We start from the raw sequence: 16,236 nt of genomic DNA on the forward strand, positions 1-16,236 counted from the left end.
TTGAGCAAGGGGTCACTTGCTCTGTAGGAGCACTCCCCCCCCCCCCCCGTCAAGGCACATATGAGAAAGCAATCAATGAACAACTAAGGAGCCGCAACAAAGAGTTGATGCTTCTCATCTCTTTCCTCTACTGTCTGTCCCTCCCTATCTGTACCCCCCCCCCCCGTTCTATCACAAAAAAACAACAGTTCTGCACTTCGCTCTCCTTGTCCCCGGGTAAAGGAAGCCACACCTTTCCTCACACTTTTTATTTCCTGAAACGGCCACCCTCCACCCCAAGAGTTTCTAAAGCATGCAGAGGCCCGCAGATAGATCCGTGAGTCCAAGTGAAAATGATGAGTCCCTGGCTCAGGCATTCCAAGGGTAACTGAAGAATGAATGACTATAGATGGCAGAGGGCGGTCAGTCAGAGAAACAGGTGACAGCTCCGAGTCACAGAGCACTAGATACAGAGGGTCCCTGCCGGCTCCTTTCACACAACCTCCATTGACCACGTGCGGAATTTCCCTGGCCAAGCACAGAGCTAACGCTGTGTGACTGAGCTGTGCTCCCCAGCAGACCGCAGGCCCTCTGACAACCTTCCTTGGGAGGGACAGGTTCCAGAGACCTGAGGATGGCGTGACAGGCAAACTCCAAAGGCCGTTAATTATTAGCAAACTGTCATGCACGTGATTAAATGGGATCCTGTCCTTTCTGGGGGTGGCTTCTCCTCACCTGTAGCTCAATCCCCAAGAGAAATCAGGAGGGAAATGAGAAGCAACAGGAAGTGACTAGTGAGGAGAACGAAGTCCTGTTACAGCTTCTGTTTCACTTGAGTGGACAGAACGACCTGTCCCCTTCCTATTTCTCCACTGGCCTCAGGTCCCATCTCCCGAGCAGCAGCTGGAGCCCGCGGCACAGACCCTGTTCCCTCCCTCACCCGCCGTTGCTACCATAGTAGGTAAGGGTTAACACTGAGGCCGACTGAAGTGTGGGACAGCTGGATCACCCCCTCTTCTAACTCGAGTCTTCCCTGCCCACCCTGACTCCCCAGTTTATAAAAACGTCAGGAAGTGAAGTGACTTCGCCAAGCTCTCATGATGCAAGGCACAGCTGGTATCCGAGACCAGGTTGCTTGACATTCAGTCCAGCATTGGGCATCACTGTACAAGTGGATCCTCAACACCGCAAGGTGCAGAGACGACTGGACCACCCCAGTGAGGGTCCTCTAATGGCACCACACCGTCCACTCTAGTTACATGAGCATGAGGACAGAACATCTGGTGCTAAGAAGCATCAATCCAGACTTTCACTTCGGGTCCTGAAGGACTAACCAGCCAGATCTACCCTCCCAGTGTAAACAAAACCTGGGCAGAAGAAACACTGTCTTCAGACCCAGGCGCAATAAATGTGGGACTGTGGTTGCAGGAGAAAGAAAACAAGGTGAGCCCTACTGCCCCCTGGGTGTCTGCCTGGAGGTGCGCTGGGGCCTGGGGGCAGGGGAGGGTTTCACACTGAACAGCCTCAGAGGGTTCAGGAGGCAGAGAGGCTGAGGCGGCTGGAAGCTGTGGGGCAGAGCTTTGGTGAGAGCGCCCGGAACAGCTATTAAGGCACAGGAAGTGATAAAGTAATATCATGAAGGCTGAAAAGGAGAAAAGAGAAGGAAAAGGCAGATAAAACAGAATAAATAGCAAGGTGATATTTAAATGCACCATATAAATAACTGCATCAAATGTAACTGGTCTAAACTTTCTGATGAAAGGGAGATTATCAGACTGTACTAATAAAGCAAGACCCAGCCCCGCGGGGTGGCTCAGTGGATAGAGCATCGTCCTGGCAAGCAAGGGCACAGGTTTGGTCCCCGGTCAGGGCACACAGAAGTAACCAATGAGTGCACAACCAAGTGGAACAATGAGTTGATGCTTCTTTCTACCCTTCCCCCCTTAAATCAATGGAAAAATTAAAAACCCATTTGAAATATAAAGACACAGGAGTGTTAAAAGTAGAAGGATGCAAAAGGACATGCCACGCAATGCCGGGAAGTCAGAGTGGTGACATTACTATAGGACAAAGTAGATTTCAGAACAGAGCACTTGAGGGACATTTCATTAAGAAGATGTAACAATCAGAAATGTATGCATAAATTCAAATGACAGGAAATGAAAGATGACATAATGAAAGGGGACAGACGCACACAGTCAGACGTGCCCCCCCCCCCACGTGCTCAGTTAAGTGCCAGAACAAGTGAGAGAACACCAGTGCGTCTAGGAAAGATCCCACCACACTCAACCAACTGGACCAGACTGACTGACAGTTACAGAACACCCCACCGCAAGAACACACACCCTCTCCAGTGCACGTGTGACATTCACCCAAACAGACCACACGGCAGGCCTTAGAATAAGCATAAATATATCCTAAAATAAGTGAAATCAGAGAGGAAATGTACTCTGATCACAACTGAATTAAATTAAAAGTGAACAACAGAAAAATCCCTAATAGTTGAAAATTAACACACTGCTAACTCCTAGGTCAAAGAAGAAATCCAAAGACTAAAGGAAAAGAAAAACACTGCCTATCAGCTGAAACAGTGCCTCAGGGAGATTCACAACTTATCGCTTATTCTAGAAAACAAAAACGGTCTAAATCACTGTTCGAGCTTCCTCTTTAGGAAGCTAGGTGCACACACAATATGGTATACAGGGATGTATTGTAAAATAGGGCACCTGAAACCTGTATAATTCTGTAACCAGTCATCTCAATAAAATTCTATTAAAAAAAAAAGTGAGACACAGTCCTGGAAGGCACAACACATACCACTGCCCCCGGGACTCTCCACTGGCCGACGCCTACTTCCCATTCTCACCCTGACCAAGTGAACGCACTAACAATCTCCATTAAAAATAAAAAAAGTCTTGCCTGACCTGTGGTGGCGCAGTGGATAAAGCGTCGACCTGGAAATGCTGAGGTCGCCGGTTCGAAACCATGGGCTTGCCTGGTCAAGGCACATATGGGAGTTGATGCTTCCAGCTTCTCCCCACTTCTCTCTCTCTCTCTCTCTCTCTCCCTCTCTCCCCCTCTCCTCTCTAAAATGAATAAATAGCCCTGGTCGGTTGGCTCAGCGGTAGAGCGTCGGCCTAGCGTGCGGAGGACCCGGGTTCGATTCCCGGCCAGGGCACACAGGAGAAGCGCCCATTTTGCTTCTCCACCCCTCCGCCACGCCTTCCTCTCTGTCTCTCTCTTCCCCTCCCGCAGCCAAGGCTCCATTGGAGCAAAGATGGCCTGGGCGCTGGGGATGGCTCTGTGGCCTCTGCCTCAGGCGCTACAGTGGCTCTGGTCGCAACATGGCGACGCCCAGGATGGGCAGAGCATCGCCCCCTGGTGGGCAGAGCATCGCCCCATGGTGGGCGTGCCGGGTGGATCCCGGTCGGGCGCATGCGGGAGTCTGTCTGACTGTCTCTCCCTGTTTCCAGCTTCAGAAAAATGAAAAAAAAAAAAAATAATAATAATAAAAAAATGAATAAATAAAATAAAAAAATAAAACATCGAAAAAATAAAAAAAGTCTAGAAAAAGCAAACTAAACCTAAATAAAAGTAAAAGGAAATCATAAATACAGAAATCAATATAACAAAATAGAGAAAAAGTAATCAGTGAAACCAAAAGCTGAGTTTTGAAGAGATGAAGGCAACTGATAAAATCCTAGTTAGATTAATAAAGGAAAAAAGGAAAAGACACAAATGACCAGGAGTGAAAGAGAGGACATCTCAGCAGGTCCTTTCAACAGAAGAGAGGCCGGAAATACCAGTGACTGCATGCCTACACGTTTGACAACTAAAATAAAAATTGCTCAAAAGACACAAATTATTAAAAGGAACACATGAAGACTTAGAAAATTCAAATAGTGTCATATCTAAAAATAAACAGAATAAATTTTCTGAATAAATTTTCTTAGCAGAAAATTATATTCATAATTAAATAATTTCCTTAAGAAAATTCCAAGCTCATGTGGCTTCACTTAGGAATTAAATCAAAGATTTAATCAGGAAACAACTCTACATAAAGTACTTAAGAAAACAGGAGATAACACTCTTCAGTTTGTGTTAAAAGACCAGCATTATCCTGACAGCGAAACTAGACAAAACATTCAAGAAACTCTAGACAAACATTCTTCATAGACATAAAAATCTTTAATACAAATAACAATCTTTAACATAAAATAGAAATTCCAAGTTTCCTAGGAGTGCAAGGTTGGTTTACAATGAAAAATCTATTTATTTCACCATTATTAACAGAATTAGGAGAAATACCAAATAATCAGCTCAACAGAAGGAAGAGCATTTGACAAAATTCAACACCCATTCATGACAAAAACTATCAGCAAAGAGGAAGAAAGGCCAACCTCTTCAACCTGCCCTCTGAAAAAGCTACAGCTAATACCTGTACCAGGGCAGCAAGACTCACACTGTTCAACCTTGCTCGGAAGGTCCAGTCAGTGCAGGAAGGCCCGGGGAAATGGAACATAGACTTTCTAACTGAAGGAAAAAAGTAAAACTGTCTTTATGCAGAGATGACGTGACTATGAATATGGCAAATCCTAAATATAAACAAAGAACTACCAGAATCATAAGTGAATTTAGCAAGATCACAGGATACAAGGGCATAAAGTCAACTGTAAAAATTAGCAATAAACAATGGAAAAAATGCACTTAAAAAGACAATACTCTTTACAATAGATTAGAGTATGTGCGAATTTTGTAAACTAAAAACAATGCTAAAATTGAAAGAGATCTACATAAATGAAAATCATAACAGATCCATGGATTGGAAGATGTAATTATTGTTTAGACGTTAATTCTCTCCAAGTTGATTTATAGATGCCACTCAAAAGTTGACAGACTGATCCTAGTATTTATATATCATAGAATGCAAATGATTTACTTTTTTGTGACAGAGACAGAGAGAGAAAGATAGGGATAGACAGGAAGGGAGAGAGATGAGAAGCATCAATTCTTCGTTGCGGCACCTTAGTTGTTCATTGATTGCTTTCTCATATGTGCCTTGGCCAGGAGTGGGGAGCTACAGCAGAGCGAGTGACTCCTTGCTGAAGCCAGCGACCTTGGGTTCAAGGTGGTGACCTCGGGGTTTCAAATCTGGGTCCTCCATGTCCCAGTATGATGCTCTATCCACTGCACCACCACCTGGTCAGGCAAAATGCAAATGATTTAAAATAGCCAAACTATTTTTTGAAAAGAACGAGTTGGAGGTCACACGTGACCTGATCTTAAGATTGTAAAGCTGCAGTAATTAAGACTGGTATTGGCCTAAGGACACCCAATGGAGCAGATAAAGAATCGAGTAGACCAGGGGTCTCAAACTCGCGGCCCGCCGAACAATTTTGTGCGGCCCGCAGACTAATCCACGGGCTTACTTAATTTTATCCAAAATATTTTGAACTTCGTGGATTAGTCTGCGGGCCGCACAAAATTGTTCGGCAGGCCACGAGTTTGAGACCCCTGGAGTAGACCCATGTAGACAGGGTCAATTGATTTTTGATCAAGAGATCAAAATAATTCAATGGGTCAAGCCTAGCGATCTGCTTCAGGTCACAGAACTAGTAAGCAGGGAGCTCATGCTCACACTCGGCGGGCGGCCCGAGCGTTTCCTGTCCTGTCCAGGACGCTGTCCCAGAGCCAAGCGCAGCCACGCCAGCGCTCACATGCTCAGACGTGCGCCCAGCCCTGTGCACGCACCTCGCACGGTTCTCGTGCTGTAGTTGTTCCACGGCGGCTGTGCTGACTGAAAGAGTGACAGGTGAGCCTAACAAGTGATGTAAACTCGATTGGAAACACAAAGAGGATTCTGGAAATCCTATAAGCCACATACCAGAGCTCTTAACTGGGTTGTAGAAAGGAAAGAGTTGGAAGGAATGAAGTTCTTTCAAAATGTGAGTCCCCAGAGGACAATCTAACTTTGGGTGATGGGTATGCAACATAATTGAATGACAAGATAACCTGGACATGTTTTCTTTGAATATATGTACCCTGATTTATTGATGTCACCCCATTAAAATTAATAAAAATTTATTTATTTAAAAAAAATGTGAGTCCCTGAATTCAAAAAAAGGTGAGAGCCACACCCTTCAGAACCTAGTGGATTTTCAGAGACGGCTGGAAAAAACGAGAACTTGGAAAGGGACTCGGACTGTGGCGTGGGGAAGGCTGGTCTTCTCAGCAATGCAGATGCTGGAGGGCGGCCCCGGGCGTCCTACGCCCTGAAGGCAGCAGGTACCCTCTCCTCTGGACCGTCTGGGTTTCCATCTAAAAGCTGCCACTCTCAGTGTGACCTGATTTGTCTCAGTTTCCTTATCAGTAAAAAGGGAACCATAATTGCATCCCTTCCACAATATGGGCTATTCTGAGGATTTGATGGGATGGTAAACACAAAAGCCCCTAGAACACTGCCTAGTCCCTGGTGCACAAGAAACATCTGCCGTCACATGACAGTATCACTGGTCCTCCTGGACTCACGCTTCTGACGCAGTTATGACACCAAATCAGAGCTTCTTGTGCCACATCTGCTTTGGAGACAGTGTGGCATTGGAGGAAAGGCCTGGGCTGGGTTAGATGCCTGATTGCTTCTTCCTGGGTGCCTTTACCCCGCATCTCAAGTTTCCTGGTTGTTAAAAAAAAAAATCCTCACCCATAGACGGGGCTCATGTTACCGTCCTTACAAGGCAGAGGAGTGGGTATGGGTACTGGAGTTTGGCGAAGTGTGTATTGTCTTAGTGTCTGTCACACACTTCAGTGAATGGCACTCCTGTATTCTGACTAGTTCTCACTGCTCCAGGAGCGGAGCCTGGTTCTCTGCCCACTGCATCAGGAGCAGACAACCTGAAAGCAGGGTCGCCCTGCTCGGGATCAGGCGTCAGGAACACTGGAGCCTCGGGGCATCAACGTTCTCTCAGCCTGTCAGACCAGGGAGCACAAACTAAAAACCCACCTGCAACTGTAGCACAAGGTGCCTCTGGGGAGCCTGTCTGGAGGTCTAGCAGGGGAGCGCAGCTACTCGCATCCCCTTGACTGAAGAACGGTCCTCTCCTCTATCGGGAAAGGTGTCCTCTTTGAGCACAGCTCTGGGAAGGACGCCATGTGGAGGGTGAGGGAGGCAGGGGACACACACCTAGCCAGCCAGGTAAGCCGCATCCATGGGGTGACATGTCGCAGCCAGATCGCCCTCATTCACTGTAGAACACACAGTCCTGCCCAGGACCACTTCTCTCTCACCCGTTCTGCGTGGGCTGCGCTGCTGAGGGCTGGCCCCTGTGTGCGCTGGGGCCGCCTCTGCCCTCCCTGCCCAGTGCATCACAGCCTCCACTCACTGGGCAGAAATGCCTGACAGGGGAGGGAGCACTTCGCATGGTGTTTCTACAAAGAGCAGAGGGCATGCTGGGAACCTGCACCCTGGGGACGAAACCCGACCGGATGAGCAGATGGGAACCCAAGAGCAGTGAGAGCCCTAGGTACTGGTGACTGAGCTAACGACCTTGAAACACCCTCGCTGCAGGAACAGGAAAACAGAGCCTTCCCGGCTGCACGTGGCTCTCGGAAGCTGATAACGACACAAGCAGGGAACTAATATTGCTCTGATTTGGGGGGGGGAGTGCTTGTGACCAATTTTTTTTGGGGGGGTGTTTATATACACCAAATCATGTACTTCTCACTGTACCCGGGACACAGTTACTATTCTGCAACACCCCCAATGTTTTTCACAATTTGAAAGTGGAGAAGTTGGTATTAGAGTCTAGGCCTGTTTAGTTTTTTACTCCATTATTCTATTTCTAAAGAGAAATCATAAGAACCAATAGATACTGCCATCTAATCTGACATGTGACAAGTGAACACACACTTTCAACAAAATACAGTACTGCACATGGTTTTCAAAACATCTGGTGCATGTCAAGGGCCTTGGGAGGGTCAGAGACTGCGGGGTTCACTCTATCACATCAGTCCCCTAGACACTCTCAACAGCTTGAGCCTATTTCTAAAACTTCAGGAAACCAATGAGCAGAAAAGGAATCTTTGGAGCCTGACAGGGGATCCAGGTCAGGTGTTAGCAAATGGCCTGTGTACCAAACGCACAGCTTCCTGAGAATGAGGAACACAGCCATGCTCATCCGTTTACTGTCTGAGTGAGTTCACCAATGGCAGAGTGAAACATTCGCAACAGAGACCAGAGACCAGAGACCACGTGGCCATAGAACCTGAATCATTTACAATCTATCCCTTTAGGTCCGAGGTTGGCAGACCATGACCGATGCTATACTTCCTCTTCAGGAAGCTGTAGTACAGAATATGGACAGACGCCCTGCCGGGAAAGCCGCCGTCTCAAACTTACTGAGATTAGGGGAAATGCCTGACAGGTGGTAGCACAGTGGATAGAGTGACTTGGGACGCTGCGGTGCCAGATTCAAAACCCCAAGGTCACTGGTTTGAGCGTGACTGGCTCAGCTGGAGTCGCCCAGTCAAGGCACATAGGAGAGGCAATCAATGAACAACTAAAAAGTGCTACAATGAAGAATTGATGCTTCTCATCTCTTTCCCTTCCTGGCTGGCTGTCTTTCTCATTAAAAATAAAAAAAAAAGATTAGGAGAAGAAAAACAGCACAACAGCCAACAGAAATTACTGGCAGTGCTTGGTCAACACGCACATAATATGCAAGACAACAAAAATCCCTTCCTGTTTTAGGGAGAGGTTAAGTAGCATGGTGACTAAAAGCCAACTGTGGTAGCATAAGAACTAGCCAGAAGGTCTTCGACGTGTGGAAAGAGGTTTGAGGACTGCGCGTGTAAGGAGTGCGGAGTGTGGTGGGGGCTCCATGAGGTGGGCGCTAAGCCCTGAGGAGCAGGAAAGGGATGCTTACAAGAGCCTGGTGGGTCCTCAAAAGAGAGGTAACCAGCACAACAAACACTAAAAAGCTAGGCTTTCATGGGATTAAGGGAGAAGCCAAGTGCTGACTATAGTCTAACCCTGAAGGCGAGTCCCACTTACGTTGTCCAGGTCTTTGCGCAGCGCGATCTTGCTGGTCACCAGCTCGTGGGCTAAGTCATCATTTTCCTGTTCCAGCCTCATGTTCGCTTCTTGCAGACGCCTATTCTCCCGCTGAAGGGTTGAAAGAAGCCAGTTACAGGCACAGAAGAATCAAATGAAAACGACAATTTCTCAAGGCTACTTTCCGAGTCCTACGGAAACTGGGGGACGTGGCTGGTCCTGATGAGCTGCCAATCAGTAACTGCTCATTTTCCTGCTCCACCAAGAAATACTTAACCGAGTCAAGTGACCTTGTCAAGTAGCTATGTCTTATTAACTGTGCTGAAAGGTCACTGAACTGTAACTTGGCAGCTGGTTTGAAGCAAAACAAACTTACTTTCTCATTTGCAAATTCAAACTGAAACTTGAACCTAGATATAGTGAAAGTGAATTTTAAAAAGAGCTCAACAAAGCTGTTGCAGCACAACTGAGATGCAAGTCTGGAAGCTTCACACCGTGTCAGCCACAAGCAAACGCACCTCAAACCGCTCGATGGGGTCTTCCTGTTGGGCCTGTTGTTCCCTCATGGTGTGATATTCTTTTTCATATTTTTTCAACTTCTTCTGACTAATCTGTAGGATAAAACAAAATAAATAAAAAGTATCATCAAGTAGCATGTGCTTCAGGGACTTGACCGAAGGCCGCAGCATCCTCAGGTACTATTGAAGTGGTGTTTCCTATTTCTGGAGAGAAATCATCAGAATGGGGCATAGCCCAGGCCCCAAAATTCTTACTCAATGACTCCTGTGTCCAGGGTTCTTTTAGGGATAATTGGCTTCCAAGGTATTAATTAACAGTGTTAGAAGAACACCTACAGATAGCTCCTCCTACCTGAGTTCTGGGTCCTACTGTTCCTAATCATCACCACCATCACCACCATCACCACCATCACCACCATCACCACCATCACCACCATCACCACCCCCCCACCCCCACCAACATTTTATAAAGTACTGTTGCAAGGTGCTTTGAACCTCTGACCTCGTTGTCACCTCCTACAAGTACAGAATTATCATCCTCATTTTGTATGCAAGTTAACTGAAGTATAAGAAGGTTAAGTATCTTGACCAAGATCACTCAGTCAGTGGCTAGTAGATCTGGGATTTGAGCCCAGGCAGCTAGACTCTATTCAAGGCCCAAGCTGCAGCATGCCTGCTATCCGATTGACTGTCCTCTCCTCTAGCTCCGTCTGTGCTGCTGTCGAACAGGCCCAATTCTCCCTGCCTTTCCAAACAGTTCCGCTGACCACTCCCCTTGGCGGTGCTCCTGCCCCACTGAGCCACTGTCCTCCAGCTCTCTCTCCAACCACAGCAAACTACAGCTCTGTACCTTTCCCTCCCACTGCCTCAGGGCCCTCTCTAAACCAAGCTTCTGCTCTACTTGAGGCAAAGTACCCCTTTGAAGGTCACCAAGTGGTTTCTTTTTCACTCTATCCAGTGGGTTCTCTCTCCCCAACTAGACTTCAAAGCTCCTTGACTTGCATGCTTCACCATGACCAACCCTGCCGTCTCTGGGAAGTCTTTCCATCCTTTCTCTCTTAGCTCTCCTTCTACTTAACAGGTTGCATTCCTCTTTTATTGGTTAGCCCTTCTCGTTCTTCAGTCTGGACCATAACCTAAGGCATCCTTCCAAGATTCAACTCTTAGTCTTTTGTTTGATACCTTCCTCTAAACCACTAACCCATTCTCTTTGGTGTTTTCAATAATAATGAAAATAAGAAATAGAAAAGTGGTGAAATAGGTATGTGCACATACTTAAGGGTACAATCACAAGACTAAGGTTCAACCCTTTCTAAAGCTTCAACAGTCGGCACTGCGTTGACTCACAAATTTTAGCTGCCAGTTCCAACTGCTAGTCTAGTCCAACTTCCTTATTTTATAGACGAAGAAACTGAGATCTGAATGAGGGTGGGACAGGCCCAGGGTTGCACTGCCTCCAGTTCTGTTCCATATTCCCTTTCCCTATGCTCATGCTGCCTGGCGTCCCCTCCCTGACTCTGGCCACCTGTACTTGTCGGGGTGTCTCTGGCCACCTGCACTTGTCGGGGTGTTCACAGGTCTGCTTCAGCCACAGCAGACGCCTGGAGTCTGGCTGCTGCCCAGGGGGAGGTGGCCCAGAATTCAGCACTATGTCCTGGTTGCAGTCTATAGAAAATGTCCAGTAAACCCTGGCAGTGAAGCTACGTGCTGGAGAATGACACCTTTCAGCTCCGATCTACTGTGGCTCATGGCCAGTGCCGGGTAAACGTTTACTGTATATGCGATTCACAAAGCAAGCATCTAAGCAAATCTGAGTGATCAGTAACTTTATAAACAATCCTAACAGATCAGTAGTAGAAAGACAGAAATGAAACAAGGTTTGTGGGAGGCAGACACTTCCTCCTGAGCTCTTTGATGTCACTCTGGGTAAATGACAAGGAGGGGAGTAGTATATGAGGCTCCCCTTAGTGATTAAAAAAAAAGAGAGAATAGACTCCAAATCCTACAAAACATTTTCACAAATCTTCAGGATTCTACAACTTCTCATTCTCATTCATGCTGGGGTAAGAAAGAATTATCGTTTTTTCCCCTAGAGACATACATTTTAAAAAGCTAATTACAAGATAATTTCTTCCACGTTTCACCATGCCTGGTTATAAATGCTGCGTTCTCAGAGCAGCAGGGCTGACTGTCCCTCAGCACTGTGACAGCTGTCCATGGATAATGAGGACCTGGTAAGTGCTGGGCCCTTCACATCCGGTTATTTCTTGTTCCTATATTTTTGTGATAGGATATGGGCATTTCTTGATGCATTTCTCATGTTTTCCAAGTGTTCTGCATTGAGCAAAATCATTTTTATAATTAACAAAATAAATGCTGTTAAAATAATTCTCATAATTACTCTGGGCCTCTCTGAGACAGAGCTCCTCTTAGTTCTTGATCTTGGGGTCCTCAGTCAGTCCTCGGGCCCCTCGGGAAGGACACATACAACGCCCTCCGCCTCCGTTGAGCCGGCAGGTCCACATTCCGGGCTTCTCGCCCAGCTGAGGCTCCCTCCCCATTTCTCAGCCTCACTGCCTCTCAGTCTCTCTCTTCTTCTCTCCCTCCCTTAAATGCCTTACCGCCAACCCCATCACAAACAAACAAACAATACTGCTCACAAGGGCCTCGCAGGGGAGCGTGGGCGGCTGCCCAGCGGAGCCACCTGCCCAGCAGAGCCACCTTGCTCAGGCTCCCCCGAGGCACAGACCCCACCGAGAGACTGCCAAACTGCCGCCTGCACAGCAACCGCAGGTGCCAGCAGCAGAAGCCCCATTCAAGCTCCATCCGAGGCTGCATCCCGGACAGACCAGTACCTGCCTCTCAGCCTGTCTGACCTGTTCCAGCGCCTCCAGATCAGAACAGTTTCCCTCCTCATGTCCCCCTGCCCAGGCACAGAGGGTGCCCGGAAATGCTAATTACATTGACGGTTCGTTACATCTACCTCTCTTCTGAATGGACATGGCAACCAGAGTGAACACACACTGTGCACCTGGTCCCGCGGCCTGGACCAGTGCACACCTGATTCACCTCTCAGATCAGAGATCCAGCCTCGCTTTGGTAGGAACCCCTCCCTGGGACCCTCTTCCCTCTGCCAGACCAGGTCTTTCATTATATATCCTCCCAGCCACGGGCAGTTCCTCCATGGCACCTGTCCACACCCACGATTACTTATGTACGTGCTACTCCTCCCGCCAAGTGAGAAGCAGGGGGAGTCAGACAGACTCCCACATGTGCCCGACTGGGAACCACCTGGCATGCCCACTAGGGGGTGATGCTCAGCCCATCTGGGGTGTTGTTCTGTTGCAACCGGAGCCATTCTAGCGCCTGAGGTGGAGGCCATGCAGCCTCAGCGCCCAGGGCCAACTCTGCTCCCCGTGGAGCCTTGGCTGCAGGAAGGGAAGAGAGAGACAGAGGGGAAGGAGAGGGGGAGGGGTAGAGAAGATGGGCGCTTCTCCTATGTGCCCTGGCCGGGAATTGAACCCGGGACTTCCACACTCCGGGCCCACGCTCTACTGCTGAGCCAACTGGCCAGGGCTGTACATGCTACTTGATTGTTGTCTTCCCACTAGAAAGCTGGCCTTGTTTGTTTTGCTTACCACCAGTGCCTAGCTCAATGCTTGAACACAGCTGAGACTCAATAATGAAATGCTGAACAAAACAAAAGCAACAGCCTTCCCTTTAATCTAATCAGGGTAGACAGGGAAATTCGTTTGCCCAACAGTTGGTGTGGCTATGGGCATGTTCTTTGCTAGGCATTAGCGATAGAAGGACATAGATCACAACAGGCAAACCCCACAGGGCAGGAACTTCCCTAGTGGTTCTGAAACTCCTAATGCCTGGCCCACAGTAAACAAGGAAATACTTAACGAATAGAGACACAATCTACACTCTGAAAAGTCCAAGGGTTATTCTGTCTGCCCTTTATTTACAGCAATAGCATTTTAATTGAGTGGAGGGAGTAGGGCAGCTGCGGAACCTGCCTGAGCTCTGAGTCATACCCACTGCCAGCTGCCTTCTGCCAGATACTGTGGGAATCACAGCTTCACACACTGGTGTTTCTGCCCTTAAAGAAGATCATATTGCCCTGGCCGGTTGGCTCAGCAGTAGAGCGTTGGCCTGGCGTGCGGAAGTCCCGGGTTCGATTCCCGGCCAGGGCACACAGGAGAAGCGTCCATCTGCTTCTCCACCTCTCCCCCTATCCTTCCTTTCTGTTTCTCTCTTCCCCTCCCGCAGCCGAGACTCCATTGGAGCAAAAGATGGCCCGGGCGCTGGGGATGGCTCCTTGGCCTCTGCCCCAGGCACTAGAGTGGCTCTGGTCGTGACAGAGCGACGCTCCAGATGGGGAGAGCATCACCCCCTGGTGGGCGTGCTGGGTGGATCCCGGTCGGGCACATGTGGGAGTCTGTCTGACTGCCTCCCGGTTTCCAGCTTCAGAAAAATACAAAAAAAGAAAAAGAAAAAGATCATATTTGAAATTTTTTGTTTAAATGTACATTTGAGGGGAAAAAAATTCTAATAGTTTCCTGGGGTAAGGCTGTTTATAATTTAGGTAAAACCAATTTTATACCCCACTGCAGTTAGTTCAGAGGTTCTAACACTGTTAGGAATAGAAGCACTCTCAGAATTTCCTGAGCGCCACGGCTCCTCTAGACAGCACTGTCCCCACAAAGAGCATAGAGCCAGCTCTGCCCCACCCCACCCACAGAACACCCTACATACCATTTTAGAGAGTTCTTAGGCTCCGTGACACCCATCAACAGTTCCTGATTAACAGACCTTGAGTTAGAAAGTGGAGACTTGGAACATGCCAGTTGGAGATCTTGGTAGTTCAAATTAAGTCCCAAATCTTTCCCCTCAGTCACTCCCATGTCAACAATTAGCCACAGGAACTGGATAACGCTTTTTTACAACATGTGCTACCTGCCCTGGAGGGTGGCTCTGACCAGCCGTGGGGACAGACAGGGATGTCGAGGCCCTCCCAGATGCAGAAGGAGTGGCTGCTAACTTGCATGGAAGTGCGGGGGTACAGTCTGCAGGTGGACAGACCCAGACTCGAGCCGTGGCCCTGCTGATGACTGTATGACCGAGGCCAGGCTGCCTTTACCTTGGCCTTAGGCTCCTCATCTGTGACAAATGCAACAGTCCATGTAAGGGCTATTGTTAGGAGGACTACTGTTAGAGGATCACATGATATACTGAATAAAATACTTAAAGAGCTCAGAAGAGTGCCCAGCACACAGTGGGTCTTTTTAATTAATGACAGCTAATAGTTCCCACCCCCCCTTTTTTTTTTACAGGGACAGAGAGAGAGTCAGAGAGAGGGATAGATAGGGACAGACAGGAACGAAGAGAGATGAAAAGCATCAACCATCAGTTTTTCGTTGCGACACCTTAGTTGTTCATTGATTGCTTTCTCATATGTGCCTTGACTGCGGGCCTTCAGCAGACTGAGTAACCCCTTGCTGGAGCCAGCGACCTTGGGTCCAAGCTGGTGAGCTTTGCTCAAACCAGATGAGCCCGCGCTCAAGCTAGCGACCTCGGGGTCTCGAACCTGGGTCCTCTGCATCCCAGTCCGATACTCCATCCACTGCGCCACCGCCTGGTCAGGCTAATAGCTACTAGTTCTTATTAACCCTTTGAGTACTATGAACATTCATGTACACCCTCACTCAAAGGGTTAACAAAAAACTCACGACTCAAAGGATTAATATTAACAGCTGTATTCTTGTCGTGAATCAGAGACAGAATTACTCTCTGAACACATGCTACAAACAATGAGCCATTTAAACAAAGCCCACTGACCATGGAAGAGCAGGAAATAGACTGCCGATAGGAAATAGGAGATTTCCAAGTCTGGCTTAAGAAACCTGTGCGAAGGCCAGAACTCTCGCTGGGTCGGAGTCACAGGGAGTCAGGGAAGGTAGGCAGTGCTGAAGGACACTATGTGGGTGAGTGGGTGGGGAGGAAGACGTTTTGTACATTAAGGAGATCCTGACACCAAAGTCCTCATTGCTAAATAAAGAAATCTATCTGACCCAAGCCCCTCTCTTTTGTAGATTGCTTGGGGCAAGAACTTTACTTTTCAGTTACTAGAAATAACCTGAGATTTACACAGGACTATCACATAACACACCTCTATAACTGCTATTTTATTTAATCCTTCAAACAACTCTGGGATGGATACAGCAGGGATTACCACCCTCACTTTACTGATGAGGAACTGAGACCCAGATGGGCACAGTGACTGGTCTAAGCCAAGGCGCCAGCCTGTTAAGTGCAAGGCCAGCATCAGAACACAAGCCAGGGGCATTCCCATTTCTCTCCCATCTCTGCAGCACGCTCAGCACCGAGACTAGTTCTTGGCACATAATCCGTAAATGTTTGCTGGCTTGAACTGACTTAAGTAGATGCCCGGGCAGGGGAGGTCAGAACAGGGCAGGCCAGGAGGCCACTGGTGCTCGAGGATGATGACAATGACATCAGGAGAGCAGCAGCCATATTAAGGGCGTCACCTCGCTGCTCTGTGCTCCACCCTGCCGCGTTAACCCAGCTCGGGGCAGCAGAGGCAGAACTAGCAGGACAGTCAAAGTCTCTGTGACTCCAAGGCCCACACTTGTAACCACTTAAAACAAATCAACATTCTATTTA

At 48.0% G+C, this 16,236-nt stretch overlaps 1 protein-coding gene across 5 annotated transcripts in view; it reads right to left on the bottom strand.

The window, feature by feature from the left end:
- The window catches only part of RABGAP1 (RAB GTPase activating protein 1), a 186,017-nt gene that overhangs the window by 6,883 nt on the left and 162,898 nt on the right, over positions 1-16,236 (bottom strand). For all 5 annotated transcript variants that reach the window (XM_066256280.1, XM_066256279.1, XM_066256283.1 and 2 more), the window contains 2 exons: positions 9,547-9,639; positions 9,029-9,139 (listed from right to left, as the gene is read on the bottom strand). In XM_066256280.1, coding sequence (XP_066112377.1) covers positions 9,029-9,139; positions 9,547-9,639 — 204 coding nt within the window. The remainder of the gene's footprint in view (positions 1-9,028; positions 9,140-9,546; positions 9,640-16,236) is intronic.

This window comes from Saccopteryx bilineata, chromosome 2 (genome assembly GCF_036850765.1).
Source record: "Saccopteryx bilineata isolate mSacBil1 chromosome 2, mSacBil1_pri_phased_curated, whole genome shotgun sequence".
NCBI lineage: Eukaryota > Metazoa > Chordata > Mammalia > Chiroptera > Emballonuridae > Saccopteryx > Saccopteryx bilineata.